Genomic DNA, 16987 nt, shown 5'->3' with positions numbered 1-16987 from the left:
GCAGTTGGGGAGGGATGGACTGGGAGTTGGGGATTAGCAGATGCAAACTAGTATTTATAGATTGGATAAACAGCAAGGTCCTACTGCAGAGCACAGGGAACTATATTCAGTACCCTGTGATATACCACCATGGAAAAGAATCAGAACAAGAATGTGTATATATGCATAACTGAATCACTTTTCTGTACAGCAGAGCTTAACACAACATTGTACATCACCTATATATACTTCAATAAAACACATCTGGCTAAGACAGTGGCAACTCATGACAAGTAGGTGTTACTTTCATGCATGTTGTATCGATAAATAATAAATAGAGCCACAACCCAAGAGAAAACTAGGCAAAGCTATGAACAGACCCTTGAGTGCAAGCACATGCACACACATACACAGAAAGGCAAATAATGTGGTGAGAGACGTTTAACTTCAGTCAAAACGTATCGTCGTAAATCTAAGCAGTGAAATAGCAATAGCAAACCTTAGACAAGTTTAGTGTCGTACACTAGTCCTAAGAGTAGGTGAAAGCAGGCATCGTCCTACACTCTAGGTAGCAATGTAAATCGCATACCTTTTTTGAATATGTAGCAAAATTTTAAATGCAAACATCCTTTGACTCAGTCATTCCACTCACAGAAATCTATTCTGCAAACCCACTGGCACACATTATTAACACAGTCAGGAAAAGATGGAAGCAGTCATCAACAAAAGACAGGCTAAATAACAACAGAATACCACGCAGGAACTCTAAAGGAGGAAACTGTGCAGATAAAAGAGGTCTCCAGTTTATGTTAATATAGCAAATTATCAAGATACGGAAAGAACAGTGTACTTATGACACTAGTATTTCTGGAAACCACTGATGGTGATTATCTGAGAGAAGCGGAATTAGGGGAGGAAAGACATGGGTAGTATTTATTGTATCCCCTTTTGTAATGTTTAAAAATTACCACGTGACTGAGTCACTTACTTCATAATATTTAAACCTCAAAACACAATCCTTAAGAATCTAAATTCTGATTTTTGCATGTTTTAGGTTTTAAATCACCCACAATACCTAAATGATATTGTTGACCAATTTTTAATACTTTTATATATTTCTTCTACATGTTAAAACTGATTCAATTTTTCTCAGATAATCAAGATTTTGCCACCTGAAATTTTCAAACTGTTATTATAATCGTTTAGATCATATAAAATCTGTTTTAACATTACAGGAGAACTAGCCAGGTGTGTCTCTTAGATTACTCAAAATAGCTATAGGCATCAACATTTTTAATATTTTATACAATGTATTACAGTATTGTAAGACTTGCAACCTGCTTCTTCAGTAACAAACTAAAATAGTATTTATAATAATTAAATAATTTACTCAACATCAAATTATTTTATATAAAACTACCCAGCAATTTCTGCAGTCTATGATATTTCAAACTGAATTGAAGAACTTTTGGCAGAGCGGCCAAAAAAAAGGAAAATCTTGCAAAATAAAATATAAATTATCATCTCCAAATCTGATTCAAAACTTAAAATTGTTTTTTATTGACCTGCAATTCACATCACTGTTAATATCACTAGTTCCTCATTTAGTTGCCCCATTTTTCAACAATATATTCTAAGTCAGTATACAAGCAATGAGTTTTCAGCTTCTACCTCTTTTATATTTTCTTCATAATTTTTATAGTTACCATTTCTGCTCTTAAGACACTTTGATCCAAATCTAGTTCCAAGGTATACGATAATATTTATAAATGATGCAGAAACAATGAGTACACTATACATTCTACAATAATACGAAAATCATGTAGCTGACCTGGATTAACTACTTCTACTTTTGTCATAAAATAATTCTGCACCCATGAATAATTTCCAATACAGAAACCTTATCTTGTTCTTTGTCACCTGAGACATTACCTAAAAGATTGGCATTAAACAGGTATCTACTAAAATTTTAGAAAGGTAAAGAAAGAAGAGAATCCTGTGATGGATTTGGATGCAGTAAGAGGCAGACGACTGATCCACAGGGAAGAAGCCATAAGGAGCCAGTCCCGTGTCTAATGTCACCCTCGTCATGGGCAACGACACCATCATTTCTATTTGCTCAAATGTACTGATGGTGGAACGGATAACTGAACTGTATTACATATGCACACTTAACGATAACCCAAATCTGCATTCTTTACCTCATGCATGATTTTTAGTTCTTACTGCTTATCTGTTTTGGGATCAAGAACACATTAAAATTCTTGGTAAATGTGCACATTCACCAGTATTCTAAAAATGACAACAATAAAACCCTAGTCTCCACTATTAGCTCAAATGGTTGTATTAAAGAAGCTTACTAATTTAAAAATTACACAGAGAGCTTACGTTAGATCTCCTTAGCTATTTCCCTTCCATGCCTCTAAAAGCATGGAGCTAAGTGTATATAATTAATATGCACTCGGGGAGATAGGAAATCACTGAAATTAGCAGCATCAGTCACTGTCTTATATGGAGCAATGATTATCTTTGGAATCTGACAATTTCCTCATGAGGCAGGCATTATAATAGCCCCCATTTTACAGAGGAGGAAACAGGATTAGAAAGTTTAACTGATATATACAAAGTCTCACAACTGGTAAATGTTGGAGCCGTAATTTCAAACCACACCTGCTCATTTTAGTATACTGGCTGCGTTGCCCTCTGACACTGTGAAAACACTGACCCAGGAAGCAGAAGATGTGTTTTCTAAAAGAAGTTCCTCCACAAATTTAGAGTTGCTTAGAACAACTCCAATTTGTTTTCTCACCTGGAAATGGGTATAATAATAATTCCATTTATCCTATAAACTGTACAGAGCTACAGTGAAGACCAAACAGCTAGGAAAGTGTTTTGAGAAGAGAAAAGTTATGCATAAATATAAAGCTATCGAATATATAAGCTCTCTGAAGACAAGAATTTCCATTTTATTTTCCTCCACCTCTCCAAGCACACTGTTTGGTTCACAGTAAAAGGCTGGGATACAGGGAAGAAGGGAATATTGGGGTCACTTATGACAAACTAATCAAGGCTCTTATTTTCTCATTTCAACCCCCAATAACAATATCAGGTATGGTGAGGAAACAGCTTCGTCCCACAAAAGAGAAAAACGCACGCTTTGTGTCATAAAGCTCCTAATCATGCTCAAACCCACATTTGTCTGGTTCTAAAGCTTGGGTTCTCTCATCTGCTTTTCATTTAAATAAATATAATTTAATTAATTAGGTGAGATAAATCATGAGGAATCTATAATGTGCACAGTTAGACAATGTGTGTAGCTATCTTAATTATGTGCTTGAAAGCCCCACCAGGGATGAACAGCCCAAACCGTTCAACATCCTCCTGGAAGTGACATGCGACATGGTGATACTGCTTGAGTTTCAGCACCTTGATTTTTAAAAACCATTCTCCTATTTTAGCGTGCTAAACATATCTTTAAGGGGCTTATGCGGTTTGTTTCGTTAGTCTCTTCTTCGTCACCCAACAGTCCTGCCCTGGTATACGAACAGCAGAAAAAGATTCCAGCAAGAAACTAGAAATGCATTTTCCTCTGTCCTCAACAAGTGCTTATCAAAACCATCCAAAGATCTCAACACAGAGTGTGACAACAAGCCCGCTAACTTCCATGCACTTAGATGTGCCAAACACAGGCTTTTACGCCTATTCTCCATCTCCAAAATAATCCTATAATGTATGATTCCCTTTTACAAAGGTGGAAATGGAGACTGAGCTGCGCTAAACAACTTGTCTGATGCCACACATCTAACAGTAGGACCAGAATTCCGTTCCAAGTTTAGACTCAACTAACGCTCTTCTGTGTCCCAGGACACCATGGCTGCAAACTGCAAAGAAGCATCGTCTTTTATTTTTGTAGAGAAAACGCTTGCGCATTTATCATTAAGATGACGATTCTTGACTTGTCTGTGTTCTGAGAGATAAAGAAAAAAACTGAAACGCTATTGCTCCTCGATATTCCCTCTGAATTGTTGCCTCTGTTCCTAAAATTTCCTCTCCAGATGGAAATTAATAATAACACTGTAAACTAGTAAAAACTTAAAAACTGATAAAACGAATAAAGCTACAAACTGTGAAATGCTCAGGAATTACAAAGCTCAATACCTCCATTTCATACACAAACTGAAAATGAGATTGAAATCTTTCAATTCCTCCCAAGCACAAGATAAGATATGAATAAAGAAGAAACTCATGCCCTAAACTGAAGTGTATCTCTCTAGAAAAACTAGCAAACACACACTTTCCCTACCACGGCTGGAGATCGGCACTTCCAGAACTTTCCTTGCCAAATTCTTGTGAGGAGGAGAGACTTTTTTTTTAAGGGAAGCCCTCCTCTCATTCTAGAATCCAGGAGCTACTTCTGTGGTAGCTGGATTATTGAAAACAGGCAGTCCTTTTCAATATCTGTGATTCACAATAAATAGCTTACATGAAACCTCCGAGGAGTATGTTTAAAATGTTCCAAATTAGTGCCACTAAAATGTAGATGACAATATTCCCCAATATATGGACCAAACTGATCCCCCTACACCTTACAATCTTTATTCTTCAGATTGAAACTACTCATTGTGTTCTGAGTTTCAGTCCCAAATTGCGCTTCAATAATTTTTTGCGTGACTAACTTTAATGACAAAAAACCCTATATATCATTCAAGAATTATCATTAATTTTGTTAAATATTCTTGTAAGACATGATAACATATTTTAAAATATATCTAGGATTGTAATGACCATTATCTAGATGTTAAAAAAGGAGAATAGGGCTTCCCTGGTGGCGCAGTGGTTGAGAGTCCGCCTGCTGATGCAGGGGACACGGGTTCGTGTCCCGGTCCGGGAAGATCCCACATGCCGCGGAGCGGCTGGGCCCGTGAGCCATGGCCGCTGAGCCTGTGCTCCGCAACGGGAGAGACCACAGCAGTGAGAGGCCCGCGTACCGCAAAAAAAAACCACAAAAAAAACAAAGGAGAATAAATCACCACCAGATAACAAACTAAAAGACAATTTTTTCTGTGTTCTGCTGATAAGCTCTATTAGCATTTATCAGTTGTTGCGTTGCTAAATCATCTCAGGAACCCCAAGCAGGAGATGAAGTTTATTATGACTCTCATAAATGCAAACCCTAGTAGTATGTTCCACATTACATATTTTTAGCTACAGCGTTTTCTGAAACTTTTCTGTCAATGTTTTACCGAGAACGACTCTTTTACCAGCCTAGAATAATAAAGTGCCTGAAAGCGGTGTTTTTGCCTATGAGGGATCCAGAATGTTTCTTTTCTTTCTTTTCTCCCTCTGGAAGTAGTTAATAGTATCTAACAAATTCTATCTATCAAAAGTAATATTATGATAAGAATTCAGTGTTTTATAGTAGCTCAATGTTAGTGTAGAAGCCTGACTGCAGCCATGCAAACTAAGCAAACACCAGGTCAACGAGAAGCTGAAACAGAAAGAGAGAGAAAAGGAAAAACTTCCCAGTTCCAAATTCCAACTCCTCTGCCCAGTACACCCAGTTGCACTGCCTCTTGGAATTTTTCCTGTTTGTCCACAGTCCCCTTCTGACACAGTAAGAAATCTCTCAATTTCAATCTACAACAAAGGATTTTTTTTTTCCTTTTGGCATGAAAATAATTATTTCAAAATGCTCATTCTATCCTTTTATTCTTGCATAAACAATAAAAAATACATAATCACATATTGCTGACATATTCTTACTGCAGTGGACCCAATACTTATGCAAGGGAGATTGTAAAATGAATACTACGAAAGAGTATTTTAATGCAAAGTCTTAGTATCAGCTGCAAAAGGTTTAAGGGCTGAGAAAACCTTTTTTTTTATCAAGTTATATAACATGAGCTTCAATTAATTTTATGCTGTAGTTAGAAATGATTGACCAAGGCCATATTATGTTGTAGCGATGAAGAATTAGGTAACACTTCTCTATGTTTTCATAATAGGCATAGATACACTCAGTTTACTTAAACATATTTCTATCACTTCAGTCAGTATCACTGGGTTTTTATAAAGATTAGACGGAGAATATTTGCACTGAATATCTTTTTATAAAGATTAGGCGAAAAATATTTGCATTGAAGGGACACCTTCTGAGGTACTGAAATTTGATCAGAGTACAAGTATCAGAGCAGCATAAAGCGAATACCATAGTATTTATAGTTTGAAATTAACTTTACACAAAGGGTAAATAGCTCAGTAGAAATATGTTGCCCTGTTCAGAGGACTGTAGACAAAGTAGAATTCAAGCATTTCTCAATTCAATTCAGTTTGGGCTCATACTGTACATACTAAAATAAAATCAGGGAAAAAATGTAGATATTAACAAAACTAAAACTATAAAGTAAAATTCTGAATAACAATTTAAACAGTAAAACTGTGACGGGTATATGTCATTTCTTTAAGAAATGTTGAGGTGAAAAGTAAAACAATCTAAGAAACTATCTCCTCATAAATCCCCTTCTATAATGACCCCTTATCTCCCAAACCTACTTGTTCTATTCAGTTGAAGACTCTTATAATTGTCAAGGTTCTACATTTTAAAACTGTCTTTAACCTTAAGCTACACATTAGTGCTAAGCATTTTGGATGATTTTTTGCAATATTATGTTAATTAACATATGAAAAATAAAACTATAATTACAAGTTGGGTTTTATTTTTGCTGAAGCAAGCTATCAATAGGATAAAAATAGCTAAATTACTGGAAAACAAATTCTAAGGATAAACTGCCAATAAAAAAAAGAAAAAAAAAGGCACACATATAAAAGAATCACACCCATTAGTGCAAATATTAAAGCAACTGGTCTGTAAGAAACTGTGTCTATAAATTTCTCATTCTCAAATATCTCTAAAAATATATATTTTTGTAATTCGATGCTTTGTAAAAATTTTGCTATGGTTACCAAGGGGGAAAGGAGGTAGGGAGGAATAAATTGGGAGATTGGGATTGACACTACTATATATGAAACGGATAACTAATAAGGACCTACTGTATAGCACAGGGAACTCTACTCAATACTCTGTAATGACCTATATGGGAAAAGAATTTTAAAAAGAGTGGATACATGTATATATATAACTGATTCACTTTGTTGTACAGCAGAAACTAACACAACATTGTAAATCAACTATACGCCAGTAAAAAATAATTAAAAATAAAATAAAATAAATATTGGAGTTTTTTTAATTTAAATAAAAAATGAAGGAATTCACAGAAAACTGTGGTATATAATATCCTGGGGATGGGGGGTTGGGGGGAGATAAGACAATTTTGTGGCTATTCAAGGTATATGAACAGTCACTTTTTGTGGAAAGTCCAAAACACAAATGGAAGTGGGGCACACCCATAATCCTCAGGGCCCTGAGAAAGGATCCCTGTATTCTAACCACTGCAACATGGCTTCTGCATCACCCCAACAGCATTTATTTCAGCAAAGCATTTTAACATAGAGCAATGTAGCTTTAGGGATAAATATAATAACTTTGAACATATCTAAGTTGTAGATGAAAATGAAAAATGTATCACACCGCTATCTAAATAGGATTGGAGGCAGATTTTACCAAATAAATTCTTTCTTCTGAAATCCAAAAGTAGCGTAAGAGCAAAATTCTGACTTAAACAAGTATAATTCTATAACAAGAAATTCTGCTATATGCAGTCTGTGTAATAGATAAAAAATCGTGAAGGACACAAAGCCAGCAGTGGCATGACCCTGCCATTAAGAAAGGCATGTTTTCATTCTCCACGTTAATTTTTAAATGCCTTCATTCTATAAATTAACATTATCAAAAATGACAAAATACTTTAAATTGAATAGTAACCAAAAATAATAGGTATTAGACTACTAATGGACACCTCTGTAAGAATCACATTCATTTTTCTCCCAAATTAGTGAAACCCGCTTTGAGAAACCTTTTAGTTTTGGGAAATTTTTAAATCGTGGGTGATTTTGAGATTCGAAAACAAATCGTAGGTAACCTGGAATTCAGCAACTAATTTTCCTATTGTATTGACGAGGCATAGTTACTTAAGACATTTGGTAATGAGTTATTCAGAACATTAGAGAAAACCTCAGAAAATCTGAATGAAAATTGCTGGAATAAAAGAGCTAGGATTTTAATCATGTCTGGGGAATCTTCAGTAGAATTCAGTTAAAGAAGAAAAATATAATTTACTCAGTGGCCACTAACATCCCAATAAAATGTTTAAATCTAATACAAGATTTTAGCTCTGTGGAGTATATCCTCTGCTTACCTTAAAAAAAAAAATCTATTTCAATTTAAGTTTATTTCCTGTAATAGCATCTGCTCTTCAGATTAAGCACTTTCACTGACTTTTTTTAAAAGGGAGGAGAACAGAGGAAGAGGAGGGAAAACACCCCATGCTCTTTGAAAAGTCAACCATACGGCAACACCTGATGGAATAACCAGGGAACGACTGGTCCTCTACAGCCTTCCTTAACATCGTCAGGGCTCCAGAACGTCTGAAAGTGTGAGTGTTTTTGGAAGACATTCCGAGAGAATCTGGGCTCTGGCATGAATCAGCATTTTACGGTCCTAATGTCAAGGTGCAACGACCCCATCACTTTAAAGGCTTGACATGAAAGGGAAACCTCTTGAGTCAGCAGGTTGAAGTCTGCAAGACCTCAGAAAGGAATAGCACAGGAATAAATTCCTGTTACTATGAAGCTTCTATAGTTTCATACAGTAACTTTTATTTAAATACTCAGTTTCTCACATCCTAAATAGAATATTTCAACCAAAGCCATTCTTTGATTTGTTTGGTATAATGTCTTTTCTTGAAATTCTCTTGTGATATACATGGAGTATGAAAGCTTAACTACAAAAAAATCCAATGATAAATTAATTATTCTCATGTATTAAGAGCTACTTCATTCTTTGTAACTTCCAATTGCTTATAATCGAAGATTTACACCCCAGGTTGTAAGGTAGTGTGTTCTGGTACATCTGTCCCCAGTTTTCTTCACACCACAAATTCTCATAATTGCTTAAGAGCATCCAAGTTGATTCTGCTTTTATGAAATTCTGGCATACATTAAAGTGGGTAACTCCAGGCTCTCGTAATTACCTCGACAAAATGACAAAACATGATAGCCCAGCCAATCTATAATTACTCAAAATCTATAATTATAATATAACTATACAGACACACACACACAAATTCACGCAAAGTGTAATAAAGGTTTACCAAGCACCAATTAATGTGATGAACACAGATACACAATCTCAATAATTCATGACTAAAATTCAATGATAATAAATATACCTTAAAATAATATCTGAAGGACCTACTGGATAGCCCAGGGAGCTCTACTCAATATTTTGTAGTAATCAATAAAGGAAAATTATATATATATATATATATATATATATATATATGAATTGCTTTGCTGTACACCTGAAACTAACACCACATTGTAAATCAACTCTACTCCCATAAAATAAGTAAATAAATAAGATCTGAAGAGTCAGGGTTAAAAAGCCTTGATTCTTTCTCCAAGGAAAAAGTATACTTTTAGAATTCTCTCTCGTCCAAGAGCATTTATAATCAATGATGTTCCTGAATTTCTCTCCAAATCAAATTCACAAGAAGATTGAAGATAATCTATTTTTAAAATAAAATCGAAGGCACTCTTTTTAAAAGGAATTCGGAGTTATTTTTCAAACGCATCATTTTAAGTGAGTTTTTCCAAAATAGATGCCATTTACACATATTTCTTCCATCTCTCTAAATGAATGGGTTTACGTTGCTTCAAAAGGCAGTGTGCGTAGCAGTTTTACAAAAGAACAGTATTTCTCCAACATCTCCATCTGCTGGCTTAGAGGAAAAGTAGATTTTATCTGGTGTTTCTTGAAATTTAATATTTTTATAATTTATTGTTATGAAATTGAAATATGAAACTATTAAATTATTTTTAAATAGCTTAATAGCTATTTGTCAGAGCCTTTCAATAAAAAATAGGAAAGATTTTGAAGAGGACATTTACTATTTAATATTTTTAATTCCAAAGCCCTATGTGATCAAATACTCATGTTCATAGCCCTTTTAGACAGTTTTATTTTGTTTAAAATAAAACAAATTTACTAAAACAAAGTTTTAGTAAATAGTACATTAAACCTTATTAAAACTTTTTAGAATGTAAACATATGTAGTATTCGCCTAAAACCTGCTGTTGATTTTGTTAACCTATACCCAATATGTGGTGTATACACATATGCCAATATCACATTTATTATTTTCACAAAAATGTTGAGTTACAGTAATAAATTGCTTTTGCAGAAAAACTACTAGAATATCTCCACATCCTCAGACTAAACTTCTTAGACAAGACCCAGCAGACAGTCCACAGGAAAGGCGTCCAGGCCAATAAGGATTTGAAAACTATTTGAAAGAGCATTGAGGGGAAAGGTTAGGAAAAAATGAATTACTATAGGAACAGCATTCATTTATTCTCTGACATCTAGAAGACACTCAGCAAATACTGAAGGGGGCAGGGGGGAAGGAAGGAAGGAAAGAATTCTTGAGGTCCATTACTGATTCGACTGTTGAATATCAGATGTTAATTTATTTATTTTTCTGATTTCATGGATTTTCTCATATTGAAGTCTTATGTTTGAGCAACCTTCAGGGAAAAAAAAAAACACCTCACTTTAGTAGGCTCTCTAGCTAATCAGAAAGAAGGAAGAAAGGAAGTGGGGAGGGAGGGGAAAATAAAAGGAGAAAGTAAGAAATTGGAAATCTGTCTTTATTTCCTCAGGTACCCATGGAAACAAATGGGAACAAGTAGGTCCTTCCATTATTCCCACTGTGACTGTGAAAGAGGGAGTGGGAGGGAGTTCAGAGCCTGCACAGTCACCTACCCAGTTCAGAATATAATGACTTCATTTCGTTTGCATAACTTTAACCCATTCCATGGATCCTGCTGGACCCTGAAAGCCCCATCGGCCTTGAAAGCCCCATCGGCCTCAGCAGTTCCAAAGAAGTCCCTCCATCTCAGGAATACAACTAAAATTAGCAGACTAATATCTTTTCTATTTTGAAATTATATTATTAAGGTTTACAACTCTGCTTTCTTAATATATTAAATTTATACGTTACATTTAGGGTTAAATTTACCCTATGGGATTTTTATGGCTTAACTCGGAGGAAGGACAAGCTACTTTATGAACACTGATTGATGATACACATTTCAATACTGGAGTTAAGAAGCAGAATTCCTTAGATTTCTGGAGGAAATGGAAGAAAGTCGGTTGGGTTTCTATCAACATATTTGACATTGCTGCTTCCACTTCATATAGGAGAGAATCATGGACTCCCCTGTCTGAGAAGACAAGGAAACAAAGGCTAAGGAGAAAAAGCCTTGAGCACGATTTAAGTGATCAAGACTCATCTTAATAAATTTGATATTAGAGATCTCCATTCATTTCTTGACTGCTAACTTTGTGAGTGTAGTTTATACAAGCATCTCTCTCTCTCTCTCTCTCTCTCTGAAAAGAGGTAAACTAACTTTACATTTTCTATTGCTCTTGGGAAAAAAAAAAAAAAGGATACAAACACTCCATTTTATTTTGCAAACTCTGGATTGTAAAATTCCCAAAGGAATGAAGAAATTGAGTGCCTGGTCGATGAGTTAATGTCAACTCCAGAAAATTCTATTCAATGAGTCTCTCTTCCGTACCAGGGCCTCAACTAGCTCTGCTCAGCAATCAGTAAGACTACTTATAACACGGGAGTTCCAGAGACCATGGCTCTGATTCCCGTGTCGGAAACTTGAAAATGCATTCAATTCTTCACCATCATTTGTTTTACTGTCCTAGAATAATCCATGGAGGAGAAAATTTGGGACCTGGACACATGTAACTTTTTATCTCAGCTCCATTTTCTAAGAAAAACAACAAGAAAAAAATCTGTGCAAAATGAAGATCTGATTTTCCCATTTTCTCAGAATTATGGTCAAGCAAATTAAATTGTGTTTTTTTTAAATGAAATCTATCTCTTATTACATGGATATACTCATTCTGTGGAAATGTGTGGATTTATATATGTGTTTAATATATGTACAGTTTCTGCCTACATATCTTATTTCAATTAAATTTATATTAAATAAATCTATCCAAAAATACTGAGACTGAGGACCTAAACTAGTCACCTAACCTTACCTAACCATTACTTTTTAGTCTTTACAAAGGCCCAGCACAGTCATTCAGCATTTGGAATGAAGACATATTCATTGCTTTCAGGGGACCTATCTCCTGTGCTCTCAGCCAGGCCCTGGCATGATTTTCACCAATGAGTGAACTTCTCTGTCATTGACCATATTCAAATTCTTTTCACCTTGTTTTAGAAATCTAGATCCTTCCAATAATCATAGTCTTGCCTTAGGTTCATTACTTTCCACAGCATTTTCACACTAGTATACAATTACATACACTCAGATACTTAGCACAATTGTGTGTCAAACTCACAATTCAGGGAAAAAAAATGGAAACCTGATATCAAATAAAATGAATAATCAAAATCTGATAGGTAAACAGGTCAAGCATAAAAGCCTTCAAAACTTAAACTACAGCCGGTTTCTTTGTATACATACATATATATATATAAATTTTCCAAGATGTATATTATTATATTCTTCTATGGAGTTTTTTTTAACTGCAAATCCACTTAAGCCTCTCTCTCTCTCTTTCCCTCTCTCCCTCTTTCCCTCTCTCCCTCTTTCTCTCTTCTCCTCCCCATCATGCCCAGTTGCTTTTCTCACTTAGAACGAACATCTGAAGAAAACACACAACACTGAAATCCTCTTAAACAGGTTTTCATAAACAGTTGACTTCTAAGCATCTAACAGAACCATGATGACGACCCCTGCTCTATCGGTCAAAGCCAGTGGTTTCGTTCCTTCATTCGTTCGGTGGACGGGAGCTTCAAACCGAGCGGATGCTGTTTCTAACACTACAGTCAAGCTAACCCATGGGCTCTACGATTAAGGCTTATCACGGAGCAGCGGGACGGCCACCAGCTGCCTGTCTACCGTGGGGACTCCGCGGTCGGCCTTTCTCTGCGGTCATGTTCCGCGGGCTCCTTTGCAAGTAGCCAGAGTGGGAGGGGAGCCATCTGCAAGTCCCCCCGCGAGACTGTCAACTGTGCAGTAAACACTGAGAACGTCAAGTCCGAAAAGAGTCCCCGCAACCCAGGCGGCAGGAAAGGATGCCAGCCGCTGGCAGAGGGCAGGGGGTCCGCGGGCGGCCGCGCCTGGACTCGGGCCCGCCGGCCTTCCCACGGAACCGCGCGGGTACTTAATTGCTTGGGTCCCAGCACTCTGAGGCCTGGATGGAGCCCCGCGGCCGGTCCCCGGACACCGCGCGCCGCGCCGGGACTAGCAGAACGGCTGCGAAGACTAAAATGGCTGGTCGGCGGCTTCTCCACCTTCCGAACTCGGCGCATCCCGCCGCTTTCGGGTCCTTCTCCTCCCGCTGCCTCGGCGGGAGCCCCGCGACCTGCGAACCAGCGCCCCGGCCGGCGAGGGCCCGCGGCGCCCCGGGCACGCTCGCCGCTGCGCTCGGGCCGCAGCTCCCGGGGCCGCGATCCCCGGCCTGCGTCAGCCGCGCCGCGCCCCTCGGGGGGCCTCGGGTGCCGAGCGTACTGCGGGACCGCTGTAACAACGTGTCCCGTCTCGGGGGAGCATAACAGGCTCACGGGGTCCGCACGGGGACCCCGAGCGGGGCCTGCGGATTTCAACCCGGGGCCGTGGCGTCTACCCAGCAGCCCGACGGCGCGCCCCGGGGCACCGCGTGCTCGCGGGGCACAGGGGTGAAGGGCTCGCCTTGAAGACTCCAGCTACGCCGGTAGCCCTGCACCCAAAGGCGCCCCCTCACCTCCGACACCCACCCTACCCGAGCCCCAGAGCGCACACTCCCCGCCGCCTTTCGCTGGCTCTTCACCGCCCCCCAGGCCCCAGCCAGCGGGCGTCCCCGCGATCGCCGACACCTTCCCCCGACGCTGCCACACGCACGCGCGCGTGCAGTCACTGCGCCCCGACACCGACACGCAGGAACACACACACACACACACACCAGCCCGCTTTCCGCGTGCAGCCCCCCGAAAGGACATAAATATTCCTTACTCACAAGCATTGGTGACTGCGAAGCTGTTGGCTACCTCCAAATTGTCGATGTGGGGTGTCAGTCTGAACTCCGAAGTGGAGAACTGAACCATCCCTACCCGAAATGCACTGTATTCCTGATCGGCGCCCCTGGGAAACAGCCCCCCTGCAAAGAACAAACACCAAGCGGGAGGACAGTGTCAGCGCCCGTCGGAAAGCAGGGGAGCCCGCTAGCGCCCGACTGCCCCGGAGCCCCTCGTTCACACTAGCAGGCCGAATAAACACATCCACGGACCCGGGAGCCGGTGTGTGTGCGTGTGCGTGTGCGTGTGCGGGGGGAGGGCAGCATCCTAGGCCGAGGGTCAAGGCACAGGGGGGCCCGAGGTCAAGGTGGGTGGCCAGAAACGTCCTCCCTCCCTAGGGATCACAAGCTGTGCGTTCAGAACCCCTACAGAACCTGAACAAACCGGAAGATGCTGTGACGGCAGAAGGAATAAAAATCTGGGGGTCATTAATGAGAAGCCCTTTCCCTCTCTTGTATCAGAGGCATAGTCTTCTGCCCTTGCCTCATCTTAAGAAAAACATATATATTCCAGGCAGTTTAAATCTGGAATGCAGTCAAGGTATGACATAAGTCTACATGACATGAATTAATTTGTCCACCGTGAACAAAGATTACCACCAAATTATGCACAATTCAAAAGCAGAGCACAAAGGGTACCTACCTATCTGTATGCTGTTAGAAGAGACACCAAAAATCAGTCCCCACAAAACAGGAGAAAGGAGGACAGATATATGCATAATCTTTTGCATTTCCAAGAAAAGTAGAGCATCCACAAAATACCCTTTTTTTCCCCCCTTTTCCTCCTCTTCCTTCTTTGGCCGTTCTCCTCGGCAAATTAGATCCTCTGCATTTTGAGACAGCAATGTAGCACCGAGCTGCTAGAAACCCGACGTGGTGGCAGAGGAATCCCTATTTCCAAGGTCCTGCGGGTGGCTGCCGCCCTGCGCCCGGTCCCCGCTCGCGAAGTCCGGAGACTGGCTGGATGCAGCTTCCAGCAGGCTGCCGCTGTGGTCCCAGCGCCTCGGCACACTCAGCACCCTCCCATGCACTCACACACTCACCCTCGCGCGCTTCTCCCTCTCCCCGCTCTCACACGCGCGCGCGCGCGCACACACACGCACACACGCGCACACGCACACACACACACGCACGCACGCGAGTCTCAGAGACGGGTCCGGCGCGCGTGCGCGAGTCGCGGCGGGCGGGCGGGCTGCCGGGACGCCCCTCCCCCCGCGCGCCCCGCGCGCCACGACGTCGCGCGCGCGGAGCTGGGAGCGCGGCTCGGAGCCGGGGTGCCGCGGCCCCCGGGCGAGACCTCGGGTCTCGCGAGCTGTCGCGCCCACCGGCGCTCGCCTTTCAGCACCGCGGACAGCGCCCCCGCTCCCGCCTGCGCGGCGCGGCGCTACCTTTGTGCCGCCGCGGCAGCTGCGGCGCCGCGAGCTGCTCCAGCACGGACCGGACGCAGCAAAGCCCGTTTCCGGCTGCCGTGCGAAGCCGAGTGGCTCCGTGCTGCTGGCGGTGAGGCGTTCTCGCCAGGCCCTGCTGCCGTACGATACAAGCAATTCTGATTTTTATCTTCCAGAGCCTGTAAAACCCTCCTAGCAACAGAGAAACGCTGCCTCCCACCGCACCTGATCCACCAGGAAAGCAAGCGAGCAAACACCCAAAAACACCCATGAGGAGGGGTTCCAAAACTGTCAACTTTAGCTAAATGGGAGGTAGCCAGGATCCAGGGAAAACCCCGAGGTCTATCTTTAAAGGCCAAAGCCGCACAGGAGAAGATCAAGACTGAACCTTTGAAATACTTTGCATGGAAATCCCATCTTTACATTGTGCCCAGCCTGCTGCGTGCGGGTCCCTCTCGCAGCTTTCACTGCAGACTCCCCCCCCTTAGCCACCCGCCCCGTCGTAGAGACATGTGTAGCCTTGGCTCCGTAGAAGTATGTCTTTACACAGCTTGAAAGCAGAGGACTCCGTTTCAAGGAAAGCTTCGTAGGATAAAGAAATTAAAAGCTGAAGCAAGTCTGGAAAGGCCGCTGAGCTGCACACCCTTTCCCAGAGACTGAGTTAGAAACCGGCTGCTCCATCGCGTTTTGGTCGTGAGTTTTGAAAATATCACCGCCCAAAGAAAGTAAGCTCTCACCCCTTTGAACCTGCGAACTGGAGACCACTGGAGAAGAAAGATGAGGCAAGGGATTAGAAGTTTGTGGGGAGGGGGATGGTGGGCAGGATGGAAGCCTGGACTTAACCGTGGGAACTTACGGGCCTCACACTGCCTGCCAAACTGATGCCTGGGACCTGCTGTGGCAGAAATTCCTCACTCCGTCTATGGCTTTTGCGGTTTAAACGAAGAAATCAAGGACGACTGAGTACAAGTGACTGTTTCCAGAAGGCGGGAGATCGGAGCCCACGATACGGAAGGCGTAGCCTGGTAATATGTCAGAACGCCAAGAGTTAGTCTATCGTGCTGCTATCCTGGGCACTCGTCCCATGAGTATCATTCGTACAGCCTCCTTGTTGACCTTGTAGGGTCTCATACTTGACCCTTAATCACTTTGGGCCTCAATTTTTTTTAAAAATGAGAAAGATGAGCAAAGCGGCCTCTATGGCTCTCTAATCCTGTAATCCTGATTTCAAATCATGGTCTTTCCCTGTTTTTGATTTTCGGTATGTTTTCCTAAGCCAGGAAGCAAAAATATCCATAATCAATTATTAAGTTTTTTTATACTACAGGTAAAAATACCTCCCAATTTTGTCACCAAG

At 40.9% G+C, this 16987-nt stretch overlaps 1 protein-coding gene across 5 annotated transcripts in view; it reads right to left on the bottom strand.

Annotated features, from left to right (window-relative positions):
* GRIA2 (glutamate ionotropic receptor AMPA type subunit 2) overlaps nucleotides 1–15418 on the bottom strand; it is a 163829-nt gene extending 148411 nt beyond the window's left edge. For 2 of the 5 annotated variants that reach the window (XM_029235121.1, XM_029235120.1), the window contains exons 1-2: nucleotides 14886–15418; nucleotides 14186–14326 (exon numbers count right to left, since the gene is read on the bottom strand). In XM_029235121.1, the coding sequence (XP_029090954.1) occupies nucleotides 14186–14326; nucleotides 14886–14973 (229 nt within the window). In that variant the 5' untranslated portion in view covers nucleotides 14974–15418. The remainder of the gene's footprint in view (nucleotides 1–14185; nucleotides 14327–14885) is intronic. The other 3 variants (XM_029235118.1, XM_029235119.1, XM_029235122.1) reach the window with 2 other exon arrangements.
* Between the last annotated feature and the right edge of the window lie 1569 nt (nucleotides 15419–16987).

This window comes from Monodon monoceros, unplaced genomic scaffold (genome assembly GCF_005190385.1).
Source record: "Monodon monoceros isolate NGI ecotype Baffin Bay Population unplaced genomic scaffold, NGI_Narwhal_1 Super_Scaffold_20, whole genome shotgun sequence".
Lineage (NCBI taxonomy): Eukaryota > Metazoa > Chordata > Mammalia > Artiodactyla > Monodontidae > Monodon > Monodon monoceros.
Note: the sequence above shows the minus strand (reverse complement) of the source record. Positions and strands in the feature narration are given on the sequence as shown.